Source organism: Haliaeetus albicilla, chromosome 14 (assembly GCF_947461875.1).
Source record: "Haliaeetus albicilla chromosome 14, bHalAlb1.1, whole genome shotgun sequence".
NCBI lineage: Eukaryota > Metazoa > Chordata > Aves > Accipitriformes > Accipitridae > Haliaeetus > Haliaeetus albicilla.
Window position 1 is genome coordinate 7,583,237 of NC_091496.1, and position 25,764 is coordinate 7,609,000.

Genomic DNA, 25,764 nt, shown 5'->3' on the forward strand with positions numbered 1-25,764 from the left:
TTGAGTGGTCAAGAAAGGAGAAGACAGCCTGAACAAGGATCCTATAACTGTCAATGGCAGTTATTCCACAATCATGAGTTAGTTCATGTCTTCTGAACTGCCAGAGACAGAATCATGAAACCACTAGACTGGTGGTTAACATTTCGCTCTCCTTCTCAGCAAAAAGTCTAAAGCATCCTACTGACAGGCAGAAAATTACTTTGTCATCAGGGGTCCTAACGCAGGGCTATGTACCTAGAGAAAATAGCATGGAGTACTTTTCTCGGTTGCTGCTCTTGCTAGAGTCAGAATAAGTGGGGACTGTTTTGCCAATTTGACTCCAATCACCAAATTTATGAGAAAAAGAAGATTACAGATAATATTTTTGACTGGTGACAGAATGAGTTTGTTTCAAGAAAGAATCAGAGCTGATAGTGAGGAATTCCAGCAATTCGGCACAATCAAACTGCAACTCATTTGAGGATGGAAAAAGCTGAAAAGGAAAACCATTACATACAAATTTCTCTACATACGAGCAAGCTCCGAATTAGATCATCTAAGAGCTGTGTGAGAGGTACTATTTTTACTTTTCTATGTCATTGCACAGAGATGTTATATAATTGCAGTTGTAAAAGAAGTTATCGATTCAGCTGTATGTGGGAGGGAAAGTGGTACATGACACACTGTATTAAACAGCACGGAATGGGCCAAAAGCAATTAGTTAGATACATTCTTTGGCACTACCTTTGCTTCACTTATCCTGCCCACAACAGGGTTGTCAGACTAAAACCATGATCTTGGGTCACTTTTTTCTACTATTTTATTTCTGTCATCTCTTGGCTTCCTCGACTTTGCATTTGATGATTCTCCCTTTGAAGGTAATAACAGTTATTAATAGAAATAGGTTCAATACTGGACTGATAATCAAAAACCCATGGTGATCCCAGATTGAACATACCATCTGTTAATGGCAGATAAACATTCAGATCATACATGTGACTTTCATGCTCTTTGTAGTTGTCTTACTGTAGATGATAATCTAAGGCCTGACACTGTTTAATGTAATTTTACCAGCTGGCTCTGAGCCCTCTCCAGGCCATGTTAGCATTTAACTGTCAGAAGAAATGAAAGCATTTCATTATCTTACTTCTCTCTAGGTTATGGTGACATTCATCACACAGTGCTGCTGACTGCAGAAGTTGGATGCACTTTGTAACATCCCCTCTCCTCCACTTAGTCTGCTCAAAGCCTGAAAGAACATATCTTTTATGGTGTTTTGAAATTACCTGTCAATTGGAAATTAAGCTTAATCAGCAAATCTAAAGTCACAGCAAACACTCCAGCATTTACATTGGCAAGAAGCCCAGGTATTAATCAAGGGTAGTAGTCCTTCCATGGACCTGTGGATACCTCTGTGGACAGAATAAAGCAAAGCTCCTTTAGGAACCTGAGCTGCTCAGAGGAAGCAGTCCAGACTGGTGTAGTGTATATTCATAGTGTCCTGAGAGAGAAGTCAGTCTTCGGGCTACGTCTGTACAGTATCTATGGGACCCTGGCCAAAATCAGGAGTTTCCAGCAGCTACCACAGCATCAGTCAGAAGCAAGAAGGCAATGCGGAGACTAGAAAGACAGGAAGAGCAGAGCCAACATAAGAGAGTCAGAGGCAGCATGAGTTCCACATAATATAAGACAGATAGACAGACGGATAAAACATAAGCCCTATGTTTATATACGTAGAGATATACATAGAGAGATGTTCTTTACATCAAAGCTTTCTGAAGTTCAAGCCTTTGTCCCAGCTTTGTTTGATTCTCAGGGTTCAGCTCCTGGACAACTGCAAAAACAGTATCCAAGCTGTTGGCGCAGAGCGATGTGAAGATAATTCAGCACTGCCCTCCATCATTTCAGACTAAGCTAAGCTGCATTATCTCCCATTTGCTAGGGAGTAAGGGTGTACACAAAGACTGTTTCCATGGCTTAGCTGCCTCAAGGGAATTTCTTAAGTAACTTGACTGAATCTGAGCCCTCAGACCCAGAGCTGACCAAAGTCTATTTTCACAAACGTATGTTATGGAACAGCTTGGGGAAAGCTAGACACTTTTACACTCTTACCTCCAAATATTTACAATCTGTGCAGTACAGCATAGATAGAGGAGCTACACATAACTCAGCCCAGCAGCTCAGACCACTCACCGGGAGTTAGAACAGAAGTCTCCTTCCTTCACAGACCCAACACACTCCACTCCTGCATGTTACACACAATCTGCAGAATGGACAAAACAAATTCATCACTTGAGAGACTGTGCTGAAAAAAAGTTCTGAATAAAATAGGGGGGCCCAAACAATTGTTGGTTCTCCACTGTATTCCCACAATGCTGTTGTGTAACAAGAGTTTTATGCAAACACTTTAATGTTCCTTAGATAGAAGCAATTTTTCCTTTTATGTAAAAAAATTTGAATTGTCTCATTTTTTTATTTTTCACAGGGCCTCTTTGGTTATTTGTCTCCCTTCCCTGTCTACAAGGACTTTAATTTTTCTTTGGCTTTTAAAAAGCAAAATATTTTATTCCAATTAGAATCAGATACATCAGTTGTGGTTCCAAGCAACCCCCCTGCATTCTACAACTGTAAGCAAGGACCGTTCTTGCATTTGGATCTCTTCAAAGCATTGCCAGATACATAGAACTTATTGGCAGTGAAGCACACATGGAAATGCTAAACTGCTCCCCCAAAACTTGGATGTTTGCTGTCTAAATAAGACCTGTTCCCCCAAATTAATTCTGATTACTAGAAACAGATCTGGGTGTTAAGGGAGAAGCCGCTGCCCGAACATTCACAAACCATTCGAGGAGCTGCACACACACCACCTGAGACTTTAACTGCTAGGACTGGAGTCCCTTCACAGTGGGCAGCTCCAGTGAGCTGATGGGTGCCCCTTCCAACTCCTCACACACACACGCTCACCCTCGGGTGTTTCGTCTTCCCTCAGGCTCAGCTCTAGCTTTCCTGAAGAAGAGTCTCTGACACAACATACATCAGGCAAATTTATTGAGAGGTACAGCAGTATAGGACAGCTCGAGCTGGGTGGCTCTGGAGAGGGATCCCAAACAAAGAAATCTCTGGGCAATTATACCCTTACAATCTAAGTTCCCCTCATGCGACGGTTCAGTCCAATGGTAATATTTGGGTCTGGCGTCTTCTTGTTCCTCATTGGATCCTTTTTCTGTCTCCAGGCAGGCTGTTCCTTTCCTCATCTCGAGGATGCAGCTTCTGCCGACAGATGTGGTTATCTTACTTTTCACAGGATGCACCCATCTCAGGGCCTCCCTTCATGTAACTGAGTATAAACTCAGTGTAAGTTCACTGCTTGTGGCCTAAGGCTTTAGCAAATCTATTAATGCTATACAATGGATTTTGTTTGAGCTAGGAGGTGACTATACAATGGATTCCGTTTAAGCTACTATAACATGGGATTACTGTCAGCTATCAGAAGTGTAATAAAACAGCAAATGCTTCTTTAAATTCCTCTGACGAGTAAAACTCAGTTGATCTTTGTTGCTCTTCTTTTGCCTTTGCTGCACATGCAGTAACGTCCTGCAGTTTTTGAGAACTTAGCTCAGAGCTCAAATAAAAAGCCATGATGAGCTGCTAGTATTTCTGTTTCTCGTTCTCACGGAAGCTACCTTTATTGCCCCTCTAACTCCCATACGCTCCTGTTTAACATACCAGCCATGGATGCAGTGATGGGAGACAACAGTAATTCAGAGATCACACTCCCTCATGCAGAGATCTCAGCGTACCTACAAGGAGCCAGATTCTGTTTGTTAGCAGTGTAAGCAGAAAGCACATAGATTATGGGCTCAGCATGCATCAATCTGCCATCAGACCTGTTCTTTACCACGCAGGTGGTCCCAAACATTTGCTGGTTTTGCTTCTAGGGAGGTTTGTAACCTGCACCCTCAGTCTGGATGCTGAAGTTCCTCAGCTGTGAGAGGATTGCTCCCTGCCAGCGTCCACCACGTACCGTGCATCTCCCTTCTTTTGCTGGGGAGTCCCGGGCTGCAGCGCTCGGAGGGCAGCTGAGGATACCAGTCCGCAGAAAGGCACGATTTCATTAGACAGCAGACAGTTCACAATTCCTAGGAGATATCAAAGCACAGCGTTTTCAAATCAGAAGAGCTTATTTTCAAGCCATGCGGTTATTTAATGAAAGATTGGTCTTCCCCAGGTGGAAAGCTGACATTTTAGGTAAAATGGCATTTTTCCCATTGAAAACAAAGGGACCAAAAGTCCAAAGTCGGCCCTATTACCTAAGAACAGGCACTGCGAGGCGCTTCCAGCCCAGCACCCTGCCAAGGACAGTCACTAAACCCTGCGACCGCCTGAGCCGAACGGCCCCAACCAACGCCATCCCCCGAGAACCAGGCCTCGAAGGACTTCCCGGGCCAGACCCTGCACCCAACCGTGTCCTCTGACAGCCATTAACGGGCTACATCCCCACACAGCGTGGCAAACCCCATCCTAAATGCCCCCTCGGCTGGCCGGCCCTGGGCTCCTCAGGGCGGGAAACGCCGACGGGGTGTGTGAGGGCAGGGACTCTCCCGGGCTAAGGGCGAGGGCGCTGGGAAAGGGAGGCCCAAGCAGCCTGAGGGAGGCTGGCAGCCGGCCCCTGCCGCCGGTGGGCGGGAACCGGCGGAGCTCGGGAAGTCCCCGGGCAGGAGGAGGAGGAGGAGGCGGCGGAGGAGGGCAGTCAGCTGAGCCGGGCCGCTGCCGCCGCCATGGGCGCGCCGTGAGGGGGGTGAGCGGGGAGATGGCCGCCGGCGGCGGGGGGGGGGGGGGCGGTCGCCGCCGCCGCTTTCCCTCTTGGTCGCCGTGGGCGGGCTCGCCCGGTGACTCGGCGGATCCGGGGTGGGCCGCGCCGGGGAAGGGCAGAACGGGGAAACGCCGCTTTGCGGCTCCCGGAGGCCGCCCCCGGACCGGGGAGGTGGGGGGGGCTGCGGCGGGACGGAGCGGCCGTGACTGGGCAGAGGCGGGCGCCTCAGCCTGCCCCGGTACGGCGGCGGGGTGCTGGGCGTGCGGGGGAGAAGGAGAAAGGGGACAAGAAAGCGAAAACGAAAGTTAAAAAATCAGCGGAAATGGAATATCGGCGTTGAAACGCAGCGTCGGGGGAGGCCGAGCGGGGCGGGGGGGTGGCGGCGGCGTCCCAGGCCCTGTCAGGGCCGGGCGGGTGTCGGAGCCCGCTCCCCTCAGGGCCGGGAGGTGCCGACCGCCCAAAATACTGTCCGGCTGCGCACGCCCGGGGCTGGTGAGGGAAAGAGGGGAGGGTGGGTGAGACGGGGGTTCTTGTTGTTTCATTCCCAGAGGAAGGGGCTCCCGAGGAGGGGTTGGTTAGGCTGAGGGAGGTCTCGGGGATCCGTTGCTTTATGCATGCGGTCCTGTGAGGGGTTAATGGGATGTGGAGACTCGTGGATACTCAGGTGTAGCGGGGTCAGAGGGGTTAGAAGGTGCCTGTGTGTTGTGACAAGACATGTGGCTTGCTTGTCTTAATAAAATAAAGGTATGATTATGTTTTCTTTATAAACATTTATTGGGCAAGAAATGGAGAGTTTTCTCTTTGCAAACCTTGTAGTAGACGCTTCAGAAATGTCTAGCAAGTTGAAGAGCCGTCCTGCTGAAAATGGGGAGCATCCCAGGAGTAAAATGGAAAACGGAACGGACAGCATGGCAGCCCCTGCCCTTAGTACCTACACCCCAGAAGAGATGGTACAACAGATGAAAGAACTAATCACTGAGAACAATGACTTAAAAGGTGAATGTGCATGTGAACTGGTCTTGAAATGCAAAAGCCCTGAGTCTCTTCTGTGGGGTTTTTTGTCCTATGAGTATGAATTCTGTGCTCACTCGCCCTTGCTGGATAACATTTTATACCCAGGTGGCATTTGTTCTATAAGAGACTCTGCAAGTAGCAAGCCCAGTTTGGTATGACACATCAAATTAAATTGGTATGGAAGATTAGGGGGAGAACAGCCCAATGTACGGGTGACTTATTTGCTTTAGAATTATACATAAGCAGTATAGCACTGTGTATTTTAGGAGGCGAGATGGAATATCTCTTGCTATGATATGGTCTTTGCTCATCAACCTCTAAGAGCTTTTTTGGTTTGTATTTTTGGACTGTTGGGCAGCTCCATTGCAGACAGACTAACATTTTGGCATAGCTGCATCAGGAGGGGTGGGTACTGCACAGTGCCCAGAACAGTTTGGGTTAGGATGCTGGCTGAAAAGAGCCACATCCTCTTGGGCAGAGAGGGGGATTGGAGCAGGCTGTCCTGCGCTGTGTGTAGTAATGACTATGAATGTTTAGATGTGGCAGCACCTTCCGTACTTCAGAAGGAAGCGGTGGCCATGGCAGGGTCTATCTGGGAGAAATCGATAGGTTTTCCTGAAAATGCCTAATGATTTGAGTCTTCCAGGTGAGATAGACGTGTTTCTGGTTTCTAGGAGTTTAGATGTCACATATGATTTTTTTTTTTAAATGGATAGAGCAAAACCTAAGGGATCTGGGAATTTTCTATGTAAAAGACAGTGGTACGTCACTGTTTATATGGCAACAGAGCATGAAGTCACATATTGTGTGTGCTGTGATTTTACACTAGTGTTTAAATTCCACCTGAATAATTTTTGGACCTGGTCCAAGCTCTCTGCCTTGGAGTCTCATGGGTATCTGGCAGGAAAGTTGTTTCTAGAAGTACCTCTGGTATTATGCTAAAAGGTCCTGTATCATACAAGGTAATGCTTCGGGACCATATTGACAGCTGCTGTAACTCATACCTTGCAGAATCATTCTCCAGAGCTACATTTATGTACGTAACCTGAAGAATTAGTTGCCAGTTTATAATATGACATCAGGACATAATGGAAGTTACTGGAAAATGCAATGTATAAAAGATTTTCAGGCAACTGGCGTTGAGTTTGCTGCTTTAAAAAAAGCAAGTCTGAAATACTTTCAGTGACTCTTCCTAAAAATCTTTTAAGCATTTTGCAGTAGTGAGACTGACATTGTTCCATACTGACTTTGTTACACATACATGGCTTCCCAGCCAGGGGGAACTGACTTTGCTGTAAATTGTCGGGTATATTTTTTTCAATGCTTTCGATCAAATCATAATCAAATGTTCAAGTAGAGCATTGCTGGGCATATTTGAGATGTTTGATTTGATAGCATCTGTCTTCATGCAGTAATTTACCAGTCCAGGATGTCTGTTTTCTGTACCAAGTCTCAGTAGTTTCAGAATCTCAGTTCGGTAGTTTCAGTTGGGTTGATCATGTAATAACACGTGCAGCAAGATACCAAGTACCTCTTGTGAACAATACTTCTTGCTTGTACTTCTCAGTTTAGGAATAAGTCAAGTGAGAGAGTGTGGGCATGTGATTTCAGCAGTGGATTTAATGCTATTTATTATAGTGCTAATGGACTATACTAAGTTTAGTTTTGGTTTGGTATTTAAGGTACACGAGAAGGAGGTTTGCATTTCATACCCAATTATTGCTAAGCCATTTGATACTGAAGAATTCTGAGCTCAGTATAGTGGAAATCTGCTGTTTCATTGACAGAGTAGTAATGTGAACCAATGTCTTGTCTCTGGCTATTGTTTAGAAGCCATGAAGTTGCATAACCAAGCTATGAAGGACCGATATGAGGAACTTTCCATCTGGCGAGAGAAGCAGAAAGAAGAACGAGAATTTTATGAGTTAAAGTTTAAGGAGGCTAAGCAGTGCTTGCTAGCCAAGTGCATTGAAAATGAACAGCTACAGCAACAACTTCAGACCTTAAAGGAAAGAGAAGGAGCTGAAATGGTAAGTAAGGAATTGGTTGGATTGACACACTTTTGAACTGAAAGTCTGGAGCATTCAGTCCCTTCATCACACTGGGAGCTTTGGAGATTTGTTAACATCTCCATTTTTATCCTTATGATCTAACAAGAGGTCTTGGCCTGACTTATAAAGTGAGGCTTCTCAGAGTGTAGTAAGAAAATTGTGCCACACCTGAGATAATTTACATTTCCATTAACATTTAATTAACAATAATAATTAACATTCTTGACATAAGAAATAAACATTTATTGCTAACTTTTCATTCTTTATTTTGTTTACTGTTGGGTATCTCTTGACTTTATCCCTCCCTTTGCTGGTTAGATTATCTCTCTGTCATGATCGTTTAATTGCTTTTGTATTTGTGTTTCCAGGGAGAAGTTGACATGTAAGGAAAAAAAAAAAAATTACCTGCCATCTGTTTTTATTATGTCATTCCCTCTCATGAAAACTCTTTTACCAAGGTCAGATTAGATCTGTACTTCTGCTGCCCTATTTGAGTCTGACAGAGCTTCATCCCTCTGTCTTACCTTTGGTTCTGCAACACATCATTCCTAACATTGCAGGTGATTGCTTAGTAGCCAGGCAACATTTTGCAGGTAGTACTGAAGACCTCTATGGACAAAGCCTATTAAAACAAAACCTGCTTTGTGTCCCACATGGTCACATGAAGAGGTGTTTAACAAGAAGTTTCATGCAGAGCCAAACTGATGCATCCTGGTATCTGGTACGTCCAGGACCCAGGTGGATTCTCTGTTGCCTGATGAAGGATGAGTGTATTAGCCTTTTTCTCAACGGAGACACTAGTAGACACTCCTTTCCTTGCCTGACTGCCTATTTTATGGAACTCTGTAAGAAATTTTTCAGCATGTAAATCAGAATTAGCCAATGAGTTCAGAAGTTACAAGGAGGGAAGAAAGTAATGTATAAATAGTGTGATTGTGTAAGTATTACTTACACAATCTTTACAGGCTAAAAGTTCTGTTTCAGGATTTTCAAGGAAACTCAGAATTTCATAAATCTGGAATAGTTTTTAAGGGGAAGTAGAGGATTTATTCTGCCTTTACCTGCTTTAGAAGTTCTTGTACTTTGAATACTTAAAGTATGTTATTGACAGAGTGATCCAACCTGCTATAGTAATCCAACATCCAGATAAGTAAAAATAAATCTTTTCTAATTATCTCATTCCAAGAGCTTTGTAGAGTAAGCACTGGTTCTTCTCTGATTCTTTGCAGTTTTATTAGCCAGTGGTAACTAAATTAGACAGCAACATTTTCATATCTGATGATGATTTTCAGGCTGACTGTCATTTAAGCCAAAATTACTTTCTTGAATGCTTTAGTTCTACTTTAATTTTTTTCTTTTTTCTTTTTTTTGTTTAGAAAGAGCATGAAAAAAATTCCTCTAATTTAAAATCAGTTAATTTCTTTCACCTGTGTTTTACTGTTAACAGGGATAGACTATAGTCCATTGCTACCATTGCGACATCTCTCTTTCACTCAAAGTAAATCACAGATATATTGTGTTGCCTCCCTTAGTGATGAACGAGCATTCTTAGGAGGGTTTCTCTCAAAATTGTACCTCTGTTTGCACAGGTTGCTGTAAAGCTCTCTCTTTTTCACTGGAGCTTACTCTAATTGCATCCTCTTACAGCCTAAGTACAAAATCAGAGACAAGCAAGTCAGGTGGGTAGGGTGGTACTGTGGGTTGACAGACACTGTCAGCATAGCAAGAGTTTGGAGATTTGGCATGAATGATAGATTAGAATGCAATTCAGACTCCAGGAATTGTCTAGAATTTACATTGATGATAATGTGGTGTAATAAAGGTATTACCAGGAGGTGGAAGGCTCAGATTACAAAATGAGGAAGAAATTTACCAGGAGGTGGAAGGCTCAGATTACAAAATGAGGAAGAAATAAACTCACAGGGAAAGTTTCATAATGGGAAGAGGCATCTAAAGGAGAGAAATGAGGCTTCCTGGTTATGTAGAGGCTTAAGAGAGGGTTTTGAGGATCCTGGGGAAAGGGAAGAGGCAGAAGGTGAAGGAGACTGTCATGACTGGAAGGAGAGATTAAGTTTGGGGAGAATCTTTGAGGGACAGAGGCTTTGTGGAAGAGAAGGAATATAGGACTTTGTGTGAAGGTCAGGGATCTAGGGAGAGATTTATACATGGAGATGGGATACGGAGAAGTTGTACGGTGAGGGAAGGCTGAAAGTGGGTTGTGTGGAAAAGCTGTCTGCCCACTGTTTTTTTTCTCCCTATAATCTTAGGTAGATTTGGGAAAAGAGGGATAGGATATGGGTGAAAAAAGACAACAGTTCTGAGACTCTATGTGGTAGTGAGAGGCATAGATTCAGGCAAAGATTTACATCCTAATTATCTATGCGTTTAGAGAACCAGGCCCCTGTTTTCCAGAAGCATGATGCTCATCGTTTGATTAACTTGGTTTCACAGTGTAGACTTCTTGCTGTCTAGTGGACCAAAGCATAGGTTAGGGATCTGTACGCTGGGTTTTTCCAGGCAAACCTAAACAGAGAAGAAGGGATGTGGGACACCATTGTTATGTTCAGGCTCTGTGCTCTTTGGCTGGTGTTTCCTTTTGCTTGGCTAATGCAGGGTTTGTTTATCCCAGGAGGGCTGCATGGCTCCCGAGAAGGAAGCGAGGCAGCTGAAATCCCAGGTGCAGCGGCTCCAGGCTGAGAAGGCAGATCTGCTAGCCATCATTTCAGAACTGCAGGTCAAGCTGAACATCTCCTCAGCAGAGGATTCCTTTGTGGAGATTGGGATAAATGTAAGTGAGGGGAATAAAAAGAACACAGTGACCTGAGGCCAGAAACTTTGGTTCCAGCTTGCTCCTCCTTTTTTTGCAAACTGAATTTTCTTCTCATACTAGGCTAAATGATGAGGAAGTCAGGTCTGAGTGTAATTATGGTGACAGTGTTTACTTGATGACATTCTACAGTCAGGTATTTAGCATCCTGTCTTCCTTTAGTAGAAAGGGTGAATCTATACCCATGCCAATGAAAAGTGTTTATGCCTCTTTGAGAGCGAACTGCAAACTGCCAGCAAAAGCAGTAACACAAGATATAGGCACAGTGGATTTGGGAGAAGAGTTGCATCGTTGGACTCAATGATCTTAAAGGTCTTTTCCAACATAAATGATTCTATGATTCTATGGTCTCTTAGATTACCTGACATGGAGCACTTGTGTGTTACAAGGTGTAGTGGTGAAGGACTTGGAATTTATTTTTGTCCTTTCACTTTCATGCTCAAAGTAAATTAATGTCATAGGTAGCCTCCATCACATTAAAAATATTCTCTGGAAAAACCAACATGGTCCAGCAGGTGACTTCGGACTAATTTGAAATGCTAAGTGTCTTATCTTAGTTGGGATTCTTGGGAAAGTTGGTACTATGTTTTGTTAAGGGGCAACACCTATGCATAGAGGGGGGCATTTTCTTTTGAGAATGGGGCTCACTTTCTACTGACAGATATGTAGAGATGCAGGCAAAGAAAACTAAGTGCAAAGCTGTAGAATGTTCCCTAGGGGCACAAAAATCTAATTTTTCTACTCTTCTTGTATCTGAAAAATCTTCACAGGCAAAATGTGAAAATGTGGGTCTCTACTATCCCCATAATAGCAGATCCCTCTCTGGAAAGTACAAGTGCAACAAGACATTAAGAGAATTTAATTAAAACTTGTTTGGAGTTGTTGAAGAAAAATTCAGACTGCAGGAAACCTTCAAGGATGCATTTTCCCTTTTTTTTGCTACAAAGATTCTCCTTTAGGCTACAAAGATCAAGGAGTGAGTTTTGTAGTGGGAAAGAAGAGTGGTTCTTTTGGGAGGCAGGAGAGTGGGTTTTAGGCTTATTTTTAAAGTCCTCTGCAGGGATGCTGGCTGTTGCTGTGTGATGCCTGGTCATCTTTGTAGGGGAGAGTGGCCATGGAAGTTGCTGACAAAAGGAGAAGGCCAAATCTCATTGTTGTTCCTCTTCTCTGTTGAGTCCGGAAGATATACAGGGAAAGGCATGTGAAGTATTTAAGTTAAGAATTTCCAAACATGAAACTGATCTGTAGGAGTTTTGTGTTTTATTTATTTTTATTGCCATGATAATAGTTTTCCCTGGTTTTCTTCCTTAACTCAAGTAAATAAAAACTGTGTCCTGCTTAGTTCAAATACCAAGCTAATAGTGTTTTCCCTTTCCTAGGAAGGAGAAATAAATAGAACTGCAAAGGAACGTCAAGAGAATAGCGGTGAAATGACCGGTAATGCTGCCGTCTACATGTACGTAGGTTCTTGTGCAATGTGTGTAATTCAGGCTTCTGCAATGCGTTTTGTTTTCAATGTGAGGGAACTTTTTTCTATGAGGAATGCACTAGAAAACCCTGTTTTTCTGTGGCCTTGCATCCTTCTGTTGTAGTAGTTCTACCTTCCTACCATGTCAGAAAGACCCTCAGCATTCTGGCATTTTTCTTCCCAATTTTCACTAGCTGACAAGAGGGAGTGCATATTCTGGCCAGTTGGCTAGGCATTTGTGTACATGCTGACTTGCCTACTTTCCAGGCTTTTAAGGGAGACTAGACAGAAAAGATAAAGATAGAGGCTGCAGGGAGTCTCTCCCTTCTAGTCATTGGAGATGGTCTAATAGAGTATCTGTCCTCTACCCAATTACAATGATGTTAGTAAGAATCAGAGGTCTTGTAGTCTTTCAGATCTGAACCTTGTCTGTTCTGTTTGTGTGTGGTTGGTATAAATTGTATCATGGTGGGGTAGAAAGACAGTGCAGTGACATAGTCCTTATTTTTCAGGTTACTAAGCTTAAGATACCAGCATTCTGTTTAGGTTACTTCTCAAAATTTGATCTTTACATCAGCTCCAGGGCACAAGGGACTTTCTTGCCCCCAGCTGAACCTTTACTCCTCATGGACATAGACAGCTGATACTATTAAACTTTCCATTTTGGATACTGCCCAATTTAGCAGCTAGATGGTTGTGGCTGAACTCTCTTATTTACTTTGTGGCCTTTGCTTTTGGAAGGAAAGGATATAGAAAATGCTAAGGGCATAGCAGGCCAGAAAGCTGTGCTCCATGTACAAGTTGTCACTCCCTACATCCCTGCAAGCGAGAACGGCTTTTTAATGTAATAACATATAAAACTGGTCCCTCAGCATACAGTTAAGAAGTTGAAGGGGCAGGCGGGGGAGGAAGTTATGGTTGCGGATGAAACTGAGAGTTGCTGACCACAGACTGGGCTGCAAGTATTCAGCTTGTTGTTAGTGGTGGCTTCTGAGAACACTCTGATTACGAGAAGACATTCTCTGTGGGACTTGCTTACCTTTTGATGAGTATCTGGGCCATATCTGCGAGAACAGGGGGTATATGTACCTCTTAAAATATTTTCTGTGTCACCACGTGTCTTTGTCCAGCATTGAAACTTTAGACTGGTGCTGTTAACAGGTTCAGAGAAATGTGATCCACTCAGGACGGGTTTATTTCTGTAAGAGTAGAACTGTCCACTAAAAATCCCCTGATAAAAGTTATTTACTTAAAATATCCTGGCTGAACACTGTCTTTGGGGTATTGAATTTTGCTCACCAAAGATTTCTAGCTCTCAGGAGCTCACAGAGGACTATGCGTTACTTTCTGTTCTGAACTACAAAAGCAAAGTTTTAAACACCTGCTGTTTTATAGCTGAGCTTCTGAAATGTACAGTGTATTTAACCTGCCTATCTTACTGTATAGTTAGGGGATTTTGACTTTCTGTCTAGATGGACATAAAAATGGAGGGAATGGTATACAGTATTTTATCCTCAGGAAATTAACTTGCCTTGTTTTTCAGGTAGTTTTGTATTTGTTTTGGTTCACTTCAAAACTGCATTATGCTACTGTAGAAAAGAGCTATAGAATACGAAGGAGGTGAAATATTGAAGATATTTTTTCTGAAAAAGAAAGCAATTTCTGATGACAATTTTTAGTGGAACGTGCCTTCTTTTTTTGGAAAGGAATGAGACGGAGATAAGAAATGTTGTGTGTTTCATTGGAAAAAAATGTTATTTTGGGAACAGACAGCAGCACTTTGCAGAAGGGGCTGCAAAGTAGGTTAGAATAAATGCACTGGGTTTTGTATTGCCTTGACTGCTTTTGGTTTCCTTGCTTAAGTACTAAACTGTTCCCCCAGGTTCATGGGGACTGTCTGAGCACTGCGCAAACCAAGGGCTGCATTTGCACGCACAGGAACTGTGGCTAGCGGTTTGTGGGCAGGTCTTGGTTCTTGGGAATGAGCCCTTTGCTCAGAACGCTGGTTTTCAGCACCGTGTGAAAAGGTGGTCTGTCAGAGCGGGTCCCAGAACTATGGATAAGGGAGTGCTCTAGTAAAATCATAGCTGTTGTTATATACATCTGGTTTTGTTTCAAGCAGGAGCAAAGCTGCAGATGAATCGAAGAATTTGGAGTCCGAGGAGCTAACTGTGAGCCACTTGCTCTGCTGCCTTAGAAATGAAACTCAGAAGAGGGAAGAACTTGAGAAGGACCTGCAGAATCACAAAGAGAGGTGTGAAGCAGGTGCACTGTAAAATTTGGAGCTGTTCTCTTCCAGGGCTGCTGCAGTTACCAAGTCTGTGACTGATCAGAGACAAGCTGAAATATCAGTGTGACCTGGATGGGGAATTACCCAAGCAGTCAGTAACAATAACTTATTTTTGTGGTAGTCCTTATAGGGATAAACCACAGGTTCTCTTCCATGGGCAAGAGAGCTTCCACATTTTATTATTATTTCCTATAGCAGCACAGACAAATTGCCCATTTCCTTTTGGGTTCCAACTTTCCCCAGGTTATGTCAGAATGATATGGTGACTAGTTGAGGATGTTCTCTCTACTCACTCCTCCAGAGTTACTTGGTTTTGTATGAATCATCTGCGTGTGGGGCCTTAAGCAAATCACTATGTATAAAACAGGAATTACAGTCCTCTTCGTGATATTGGCAGGCTACATTTAGCAATGTGTGAGCTTGGAAAAGCTCCTGAGAAATGTCTAAAATAAGTTTAATTCCAAACTTGTCTAAGAGAGAGCTTTTCCAGTGAGACCTGCATGAGGGTATGTCTCAGCTCAGTTATGTTGGTATAAATCAGCATGACTGTTCAGGTGTGGAAAATTGCCTAAGCAGTAGCTGTTGCAAATCCCCACTTTGCAGAGACAGAGTAAGACTTCCAGGACGTTATCTACTGTGAAAGGTTGGTGTCATGGTAATTGCTTTTATGTGGCCTTCCTAGAAGAGGTAATGAGCCATAGCCAAATGATTCTTAGAAATCTCAGCCTCTGAAAATATCAAAAGAAAATAGAGGCACTGTTAATTACTGGATTCAGTGAACAGACTGACCTATTTCCAAAGGGTTAGCAGTTGTGCACTGTACTAAAGATCGCTCACTGTGGACTGAATGTCACTGTCCTTCACCACACCTGCAGACTTATACATCCATTTTAATTATATATACATGCTGGGTGTCTTGTGTTCTTCAGAAACCCCCATGATTATACAGGCTTTCCTGCATGTCTGTGCTTTCAGTTCTGCCTCTCATTTGTGGCTGTGATGTTAGAAGGAGAGTACATCACTTGCATGAAATCCTTGAACAGTCACAGTCTCACTTTAAATATAGGCCAAATCTATCATTATTGGCTCCTTCTGTTTTCCAGACTGTCAAAGCTGGAGAAGGAAGCCAGCAGCTGCCTGGACAGTGGGACACAAACTGAACAGGAAGAAGAGGAGAGTTCAGAGGCTGTAAGTACCTGTCCTCGTGAGCTGAGATTTAACAACATACAGCTTACTTGTTGAGGCCAACAACCTCAGGGCCTAGATTTCGACTTGCACTCAGGGACCAAGGGGCAATTATCCTGCACAGGGTATATGAAAGTGAATTTTGAACTCTCCAATCCATATCTTAGAGGTGGTTCCAAATTACATCAGCCACCAAAAAAGGGTGAGATTGGTGGCCAAGAACTAGGGAAGCATAGCGTAACTGCAGGTATACCTCATTGCCCTGGCCATGCCCACTAAACAGAGACAAATGCAGTCATTTCTAGCTCCAGAAAGTTCTAGACTGGGTAAATTTTCTTGCTGCTGGATAGGTCAGCTTTTGGATCACAATCCAATGACAGTATACTGTAAAACAGACTTTAAATGCGGAGCTCATTTGCGTGGGGTTTTTTCATGGTTTTGGTAGGATGTATTGCAATGGTGGGGCATAACTGTCTTAGATTGAGACACAGTTCCAGGCAAACTCAGTCCTGCTGTTTTCAGTTAAGGGTTTGAATGGATGTTGGGGTTGGGATTCAGCTCCAGATTTAGACGCCTAAATTTATGTGCCTACAGTTGCAAGCCTCTCTATGTGAGGTAAGCGTGTAAGCTCCCATAGCAGTGGAGATCCATTCAGGTTCAGTGCAACTGCATAATACAGGCAACTAAGGGTGCCTGTGTATGAGGTAGTCTGGGTTGTCTGAGGTGCTGCATGGGGCGAGCAAATACGCTATGGGATCTGCTGGAGACCTGTGCCCTTCTGAAGGCTAGGACAGGTATTTTAGGGCAGGGCTGGCTTAGTTAAACAAGACCAGTTTGCAGTGAGGCCGAGAGATGTCCCTTCTAGGAAGAGAGATGATGTCTCACTTAATTCTTTCCAGTACTTATCTCAACTTTGCTTGAGTTACAGCTTGAGCCAGATGCTCATCTAAATGCTGATATTGAGGTCAGCATAGTTACATGCTTGTGATGGCAGTCATTTCAATTTATATGCTATTGGGTTCCTTCAGAGGGTCTTGTCAGTGAAGCTCATGTTATCTCCCCATATTGTAAAATGTAGATCTTCAATGAAACAATGTGGGGGTCCAGTATGCACTATTTTTGAGGGCTCTGCATTTGAAGACATCCTGGGGGAGAGGGAAAAGTTTTTTCAAACCTGCTTTGGCTCTGTTTGGAGAGTGAGGAATGGCTGGGGGAGAAGAGGCTAGAGGACATGCTCTACCAAACAGGCAGCTGGACACTAACCTCAGCCAGGTCTCCTGAGATGAGTTATCTTAAGGCACCACTGCAGTTAGTGCTCTGCCTTCCCTGGGAGGCTGCTTGCAAGCTTCCCAGAAGAAGAGGTCTAGGAGGCTATGATTTAGGTGTTTCTCCTTTCCTGGGCAGGGTAAGAAATGGGTGTTGGGGAGAGACAGTCTGTACTGTGGGATGGGATTTTTTTAGTCAGGTTAGCCTTTTCTTTCAGCAAGGCTGCCAGACTTGTTTTCCAGAAGCATGGATTGCTTGTGTTCCAATTAAGTAAAATATCTTGAATTATGATGGCTTTCACCAGGGACCAGGAATTCACAGTCCAGCTTTATTAGAAGTCAGACTCTTGCCAGTGGTATACGGTTTCATTTGTTGACGTGTTTTCTGTTAAGGCAATTTCTACTGATGTCTAGTTTTCTGCAAATTGAAATGCCATCACCCTACAGAAATCAGTGCTTTCATCTGTGAGTGTGATTGGATTAGTTGGATAGCTGCATAAAATAATTTTGTGGCTTGTTTTGCAGCTATGATGGTAGAAGAATGATCTCTTTTTGCTTCTGAGATAGAAAAAGCGTAGTGCAATGTGTTTTGTGAGTGTTTACACCATTATGTTCAGTCCCTTTTGCTTGGTACGACTGATGAATGATATTAGCTTGGGCAGCTTGTGGAGGGTGTCCTCAGCAACATCTGTCAGTAGACAATTGTGTTCTGTCTGCCTCTCAGTCACACTGGCTGTGTTCCACACTTCTGCTTTGAGATGAAAGCTGGAAATGTTCACAGGTCATCATGGATGAACAACTTCTATTCCTTCAGTTGCCTGGGGAAGTGGTGGACTTCCCCTGTTGGAAAACTGGAGCTTTTCTTCAAGGAAATAGGACAGCAGCATGCTCTTGATACACCTGGTATCTTCTTAGTCACAGCCACCCAGCTTATTCCAAGCTGGACTGGAGACTTTCTGTGCGTTTGATGAGATAAGACATTATCAATGAAAATTACAGTACTAGGGTCAATTGGGCTGATGCTAGCATGATGATGAGATTCAGAGGTGTCTTTAGGAATGCTCCAGGATGTACCTCCAGAGACTACAAACCAGCAGGAGTCAAAGGTTTCGCGTCTTCCAGAGCGTGGAGATATATTTTAAGAACTGAAACTCTGAGGCGTCCTTTGTGTCTTAGGTTGGAGGAGAACCCAGCTGCTGTTTCTTTCCTCCTCTTGTTTTTTTGCCTGTCTTTAGGATCCTTCAGTGATCTTCCTGTGGTCTGAAGGCCAAATGAAAGGGCCAGAAACACAACAAAATTGATGACAGTTTTACTATAAATCATCATCTTGGTTTGCAAAGTTGATTCATGAATGCATGGTAATGGAGTTACCATTTGGGGTTATATTTTCTCCTTCAAAAAGTCAAGAACTAAAGTCTTCCAGACCTGTGGTTCTCATGTGTGTGGTGTGGGAGAGGCTGGTATGTGTAGGGAGAGTGGCAGTTGGCTGGAGGGGTTTCGTGTGTAATCGAAATAAATTACAACGCATAAAAACTTCTGTGTCCTCTGCTTTCTGCCTGAAACAAGAATGGAGCAAACTAGAATGGAAGGGATAATGCCATTGCAGGATATAACTGGGAGGAGAAAGTCTAAGGTTTTGGTCTGCCTCATCTACTAGTTCCAAACTGCTGCTTCTGACCTAAAACTGCCATCACATCTCTTTCTAAAGAGCACCCTGATGCTAGCAGACTGGAAGCCTACCTAGGGATAGATCATTTGTTTATGTTTCTTTGACAGACTGTAACTACTGCTTAGAGGAGCAGCAGTAATCACTAAATCTGTCTGCTTTTCTCATGTGTTTTAAATTGTGAACTCTTGAGAAAGAAAATGTAGACGTGTTTCCCATCTGCATGAGGTATATTCTAGCCAACATTGGAATGTCAGTAATAGTGTTGTCTTTGAGTCACCTGGATTTTATGAAAGTATTAAGTCAAAATGGGGTTCTGCCATATTTAGGAATAGTTGGTAATTGCAAAGCCTTGTGGACAGGGCCTTATTACTGAGTATAGAATGTAACAGTGCATACTGACTTACGCTGTTTTCTCTAGACAAAGAATGGTATTTCCTGCTTGGGTATCTTGAATTGTCCATGTGTAATTTTCCTTATTTTTTTTCTCTAAAAGGTTGGCAGTGAAGTTGAAACCCTGAATTTGCAAGTTTGTGCTCTGTTTAAAGAGCTTCAGGAAGCCCATGAGAAGTTAAAAGAAGCAGAATTGATTCAGAAGAAGCTTCAAGAAAAGTAAGGTTCAGAAGAACAAAAGTTCTGCTCTGACACCCAGCATATATTTGTATGTCAACTCCCACCTTGGGAAACTCACGAGCTCTACAAATATCAACTTAAATACCTGTTTCATAGAAATGCTGTAAAAGATTGCTCCTTCTTTGTAAGTGGAGATGAAAGTACAGAAATACAGTAATTGTCAGAAAATCTGAGCTGCCAACCTAGTTCTACAAATAGAACCTCAGTGCCTTGAATTTTAAGACTTGGGTTTTAACCCTTCCTGATGTAAAGGCAAATATTTCCTGTTTTCCACTTCACATAATCAATCCATGTTCTAGTCTTAGGGGAAGAAGCTAAGGGACCTGGTTATGACCCTTTTCACATGAACTGTCTGTGCTTTTGAAGACCAATTGCATAGGTTATAAAAAGTGGTTACAAGGCCTTCACTTTAGTTCCTTAGTTTTCTGTCAAATTCCAGTTCTTTGAGATTCATAATAGTAAGAAAGTGAGTGTTGGTTTCAGCAGCTTTGTTTTCTGATGTTTGTGTATAGATTCCTTTTTGTCTTTCCTTGTTCTTCATCAAAATAAGCCTTTAAAGTGAACCACACAAAGATTCTTTTTGTAATATGCCTAGTGTGCCCAATCCACCAGGAAAAGGTGAACAGGAGAGATAACCTTTTTTCCTTGTTCTGTCAGGTGCCAAGGCCTGGAAAGAAAAAGCTCAGCTGCTGCATCGGAATTGGAGGAGAAGCAGCAGCTAATATACACCATCAAGAAGCTGGAACTTCAGGTGGAGAGCATGCAGGCAGAGGTCAAGCTGGAACAAGCCAAGACACATGAAGAAAAGTGAGTATGACTTGATTTTATATTCCAGGGAGGTATTGTCAGTGAGGAAGGGAAGTCCAAGGGAACCTGGCCAAAGGGGAATTGAATCTGAAATACTGTTTTGTGTTCTGCACCCTTTGAAACCATGTTATGTTTGTAGAGTCTGAACTAGAAACCTGCATTCACCTCAGTGTCTATGTTATTTTGAATCTGGAGTCTCCACATTAGGCCCAAACTGTATTCTTTCATCTACTGAAGCCCTCACTTAGGAAAATTTGAGCTGTAAGCTCTGACTTGTATCTTCCTTTTGTCATGAAGTCAAAGGTGGAATAGGGTCAGGTATAACATACAGGTAGAGGAAGCAGGAAAGTGACATCAGCTGTCCCACTGACTAGCAGGGGTAAATGCATCCACATCTCAGAGGGCAGGGACAAGTCAGGTGGTGACAATGATGGGAAAGTGACATTAATGAAGAGGTCTGCAGTCCCTCACTACATTTGCAACTAGGAGAGGTAAGTGTGCAGTGAAGCTGAGGTGAAGAGACTCACTGTTTGCTCTGGTTCCCTGCTCCCTGTCATCATGTGCAGTCCATGTAAGGAGTGTGCAAATGTCAGTCCAAGCTGTACAGAGAGGCTGAACTTCCTGAAGGACTTGTCATAGCTGCTGGAGAAGCTGCTCATTATCTTTGGAGTCTGTGTCTGGTTCTTCTCCTGATGAATTCTCATTCTCTTGAAGTATCTGAGTCAAGGCTTGGATGTCTTCCTAAGAGAGGTGTTACATTTTGAACAGAATTTGTGAGCTTGATATAAAAATATTGCATGATGGATTCTTCAATATCAAATGCAGACGATCAGTAAGGACATTTGTTTGGACTTAGTCCATGGATAGAGCAGCACAGAACTCATTGGAAGAGAGATGTTGAGACACAGAGCGTGATTTTTTTCTCATTAGAAATGCAGTTTCATTTGCAAGGAGCTGGTGGTGGCTTTTTTCTAAATTCTAACAGATTATTTAGATTTCAAAGAAATTTTAAGTGTTTCAAACTTTCACCTCTTTTCTTGTCATAAACAGGGCAAGATATAGTAGCTTGCAGGATGCATACAGCAAACTCGTTCCTGAGCTCACTGAGGCAATGAAAAGAATCGATGAAATGAAACTCAAAGAGGTAAACTCATCACAAGAAGAAATCATAATTAATTAGGGGGAAGTGGGAAGGGATGGGAGATTGTATCCAGGAACAAATTTGGGCAGGAAACAGTTGTCCCTTCCACATAATGCAGCATGCAACATAGCAGCATTGCGCTGATAAACATATATCCTGTGCTGTCAATTATAGAAAACTTTATCCACACATCAGTATTGCCATGGTGTTTTCTAGATAAGGTCTAATCTGCAGTGCCATATGGAGTGCAGTCCTTAGAGATCAGTGATACGCAAAGGCATATATAGGTGTTCCTGCAGCATAATTTGTAAATGTGCGAAGGCAGACCTCTAGACATTTTTGTAATCTTAAATAGAATGCCCACCACAGTGAGGCCTTGTTCATAACTGAGACTCCATGGAAGTGCCAGATTCTTCTGTATAATTTTGGAAAGTGGGGAAACATAATTTGCAGTGTCCATTAGGGAGTTCTCTTTTAACTTGATACAATGTAATTTGAAAGCTCAAAACTTATCTTTAAAATAAAATATCAATCACCACTGCTGTCTTAGTCCAAGTTCCTTTGATGACCAAAATTGGAAGCTTTTCCAAGGGCAGGAGGAGTAAGAAGAAACCTTTCACTTCAAGCAGAGTTGTATTCTGTGTTCATCTCATAATCATAGTTCTTCCTTGCAGCTGGACAGAGTGGATAAAGTTGTGGTGGAACAACTGAATGCAAAGGTAGAGTTGGCAGAACAAGCCCTTGCTGCAAAGCAGCTCCAGATAGATGAAATGAAGCAGATGATTGCTAAGCAAGAGGAGGACCTTGAAACAATGGCTGTGCTCCGTGCTCAGGTATCAGCTCTTCTTCAGAATTTGGCTAGTTCCCCCACCCAATATTCAGAAACCAGAAGGAGGTTTTTAATGGCTTGCTCTTCAGTACTGAATACATTTCCTCAATTCCAAAGCATAATTCCCTTACTCGGCCTGCCTTGCAGATCCCTACGGAGCCTTTACTACCATTTCCTATGGTTCTGTAGGAGGAACTGTGTATGCTGGAGTCTGGCACAACAAACAAAAGTTGGGAATAGATGTGTTTGTGTATTTAAAACCACTGTCTTAAGAATCACTGCATATGTTTTAGGGGTGATTTTACTCAAACCAGTGGTGTAAGCAGTGACTAAAAAGGGTCTGCCTCACATTTAAGGCACAGAACTGGCAACTTGGCCCGGTTCCGCTGTCTGTGCCACAGATCTGTCTGTGCGATTGGTCATGTCACCTCCTCAATGCTATTCTGTGCCTCATTTCTGCCTCTGTACAGCAGAGGGCAATAGCACTGTCCCAGATAAGACAATTGAAATATCATACAGAATGCAGAAACTACTGAGTCTTCTTCACCTTGTAAGTAGTGCAGGTCTTCGCTTTGCAGTGTGTAGGTGCTGTGAGAGTGTTTTGAGTAGATGGAGCCTATGATACAGATTTGTTATTTTGGCATATGATACATGACTATGGTTCAGTCTAAGTTACAAATTCTTAGCATGATTTCATTTCTCTGATCAGATGGAAGTTTATTGTTCTGATTTCCATGCTGAGAGGGCAGCAAGAGAGAAGATCCATGAGGAGAAGGAGCAGTTGGCTGTCCAGCTGGCATACCTGCTAAAAGAGCAGCAAAACCTTGAAGATCTTGGCCGGTGAGAACAGACTTTGGCTGAGCTGCCTTTGGACTGTCTTGTTATGCTGAGTGCTGGAGTTGACCTACACTGTCTTGCTAGCATCTCAGTAGAAAGACAGACAACTTTGCAGACATTTATTTCTTGGTTGATTTGAATTTTAAAAGAGAAAAAAAAATGAATTGGCTGACTTCTCTTTTTAATTTTGTGATAGAATCTCTGTAATGTGTGTTAGTTCTTACTTGGGTGCTTTAGCAAGTTTTCACTTTGGATGATTCATGCTTGGTAAATTCTCCCCGTGGATTCATGTGAGTTTCTTTGGGGTTTGGCCTCAATTTTAGTGGTGAATATGCAGCTAAGCTTGCTGCATGTGTGCCAGGGATATCTGCTGCTTCTCCAGGTGGCAGTGGTAAGTAAGTACCCATAGTTTCAAGTGCTGTGATACCCTGGAATTGCACCAGTTTAGCACTCCTACCTGTAAAAGAGAAAAAAGAAATACTAACCTTGTGTCCTCCACTCATATTGTGGAAGCCATGGGTACAAGAAGAGTGCCCAGAATTTGAAGAATCGAGTCACATTTCACATCAACTGTACACTGAACCCTTTCTCTGGTATAACTTGCCTTTCTACTTTAATCAAATTTGCAGTTTGCCCTGAATAGCTGAGAGTCCTGGAGTTTTCCAGAGGAGTGTGCCCCAGATCCCTAGGTGTGTAGCTGCCCAAATCCTGCTGGTGTTAGTTGTATGACCCTGATTTCAGCAGGACCTTGGCACGATCTCACAAAGCAGCAGCATTTCTAGGTCCTGTTTCTGAGCAGCAGTGAACTAAATTCATGACCAGTTGACATGATTTACTTGCAAATCCTTTGATTTATTTTGAATCCTTTTACCTTTTCTGGGGACAATGGGAAGATACCTTTTACTGAGGCTTTTTTCAGAGCCCTTGACTTATTTATCCTCCACAGAAACTCTTTGGCGGAGATGCAGAATCGCCACGGAGCGAGGGCACCAGATCGGGAACACTCACCTCGCCTTGTCCAAAGAGGTACCGTAAGCAACCTCTCCAGCTCACGGGGCCAGGCCCTGCTGTGTTCAGTTTAAAACAGCTTTGCTTGGCTGCAAGCAGCTCCCCAGCTCCCCTGTGGCTATTCTGGCACCTGGGTTGCTGCAGAGAACATGATTCTTTGGCTGTTAGGAGCAAGCCAGTCCTCTTTCAATCACTCTACAAAAAGAGTGGCAAAATCAAGTAATATAACAGGTAATCATTTATCTTCTCTGCTTGCAGGAACTGGTAGTCAAGACTGGCCAGAGCAGCGGAATATCTCAATGTATTCATGTCCCAAATGTGAAGAAATTCTACCTGATTTGGACACACTGCAGATTCATGTTATGGATTGCATTAATTGAGTGATGCCCTCCAATTCTTCATCTTCTGAAATTTCACCTGCCAAACACATATTTTTTTTTTTCTTCCTGCTGAAATAACGCTCAACTCTACAACCCGTGAAGGAGGCTTTCAGGGTTTTTCTCATTAATTCAATGGGAAGAGGGTAAAACTCCTATCCTGCCCTGTACTCACTAATCTTGTTGTAATCTGCTTTAGGAAAAGAATTTTTATAGGATAACAATATGGATGCATTAAAGAACTCCCAGTGTGTCTGCTGCTATGAAATCTTTAAGGAACATTCCCCTGATGTGCTCTGCTCTTATGGCTAGCCTGCAGAACAGGACTGAATCACTGAAGTCGGAAGGGAGATGGGATATATGCTGATCAATTAAAAGTACTGTGAGCCTGTAAATACTTCATCTCTCATATACTGTGTACCAGAAAATTAATACATTAAAAAAGCTGTTTGAGAAGCTTTCAGCAAAATGGAATAGTGCTGTATTCATCGAGCATTTGAAATGAACCCTGCTCTTTCTCCAGATGGCAGTTTTATTGCTGCCCTTGTGACCATACTAATCTGATGTTAAATTTTTGATGGCTTATGTAACTTCTTGCTTTAGCCAGATGTGGGTAAGGTTTAAAACAGATCATTTAGGTCTGATATATGTAGCTCCTGGTGTACCCAAGTCACTTGGTTTTATAGAACTGTTCCTTTTTAAGGTGTTGTCTTGATTCTTCTTTATTATAATAAATTCACTTGAACCTGTACAGTATTGTGCTAGAAAGCGCTGAGATGGATGTAACCTAATTTAAAAAGAGGAGTATAGTGGATTTTCACATCTCAAAATAAATCTATTGCAAGTGTAAAATTATCTATGCCCGTGAATACTTTGGAGGCTGAAACAGGACTGCAAATACCTATGGCTGAAAAGCTCACGTAGAAAGAAGTGTAGTGTATTAGTTCTGTTCTTGTCCTCCCTGGTGTTTTTATGTCAACAAAAAAACAGTTCTTAACTTGCCATTGCATGAGGGAGGAAAAGTCACAACTCTTAACAACACATGAACCAGCATGAACGGCAGGAAATGACTGGGATCCATGCAAATGAGGAGTTTCATGTCTTTTGCAAACAGCTAACATTTGCACTGTTGGAAATTGGCAGGGAAGGGAAGTAAGAGATGCATGAAAACCTTCAGCCACAATGGTGCCTCATTATGGCATCATTTTCCTCCTGAAAAAACAGAAGTGTTGGTCACTTTGGCACTGCCCAGTTGAAAGGAAGTCTCCGAGTGGTTTTGGACTGATCTGCCAACTGTGGTGTAGGGAAAGATTTTTATTTTTTTCCTCCACTGTTCAAGACTGAATTTCTGGAAGCAAATATGCCAGGACTCATTACAATCCAGTACTTAAATCTGTGCCATCTTGTCCTGGGGTAGGTCTGTTAGGCTTACCGAGAGGCACCAGCAAGGTTCGTTTGTGCCCAGTCCACTTCATTCTGATTGCCAGAATTGTGAGCTGGCTGTTCAGAAGGAGCAGGGTGGGATGATCACACAACCTGAATATAAAAGTTCAACATTTTATTTTTAATATCAC

At 42.9% G+C, this 25,764-nt stretch overlaps 2 protein-coding genes and 1 long non-coding RNA gene across 8 annotated transcripts in view; 2 read left to right on the forward strand and 1 right to left on the reverse strand.

Moving 5' to 3' along the window:
* Positions 1–25,764, forward strand: part of PRPF18 (pre-mRNA processing factor 18) — a 222,468-nt gene that overhangs the window by 12,337 nt on the left and 184,367 nt on the right. The gene's annotated exons all lie outside the window — the stretch shown is intronic.
* Positions 313–4,791, reverse strand: LOC138688934 (uncharacterized). Its single transcript, XR_011327710.1, has 4 exons — positions 4,290–4,791; positions 2,944–4,118; positions 2,173–2,242; positions 313–1,599 (listed from the first exon to the last, which is right to left on the reverse strand). It is a non-coding gene; the product is annotated as an uncharacterized lncRNA (long non-coding RNA).
* Positions 4,648–25,045, forward strand: OPTN (optineurin). 5 transcript variants are annotated; one of them, XM_069801623.1, is made up of 14 exons: positions 4,648–4,777; positions 5,609–5,788; positions 7,637–7,836; positions 10,487–10,645; positions 12,064–12,140; positions 14,272–14,406; positions 15,546–15,630; positions 19,055–19,170; positions 19,849–19,998; positions 21,049–21,142; positions 21,814–21,972; positions 22,678–22,808; positions 23,752–23,831; positions 24,072–25,045. In XM_069801623.1, exons 2-14 carry the CDS (start codon positions 5,623–5,625, stop codon positions 24,191–24,193), a joined length of 1,674 nt encoding a protein of 557 aa, XP_069657724.1. In that variant the 5' UTR covers positions 4,648–4,777; positions 5,609–5,622; the 3' UTR covers positions 24,194–25,045. The 5 variants fall into 5 exon arrangements, with proteins under 5 accessions (XP_069657724.1, XP_069657727.1, XP_069657726.1 ...); XM_069801626.1 differs by having other exon boundaries at positions 14,275–14,406; XM_069801625.1 differs by lacking the exon at positions 4,648–4,777 and adding an exon at positions 4,869–4,887.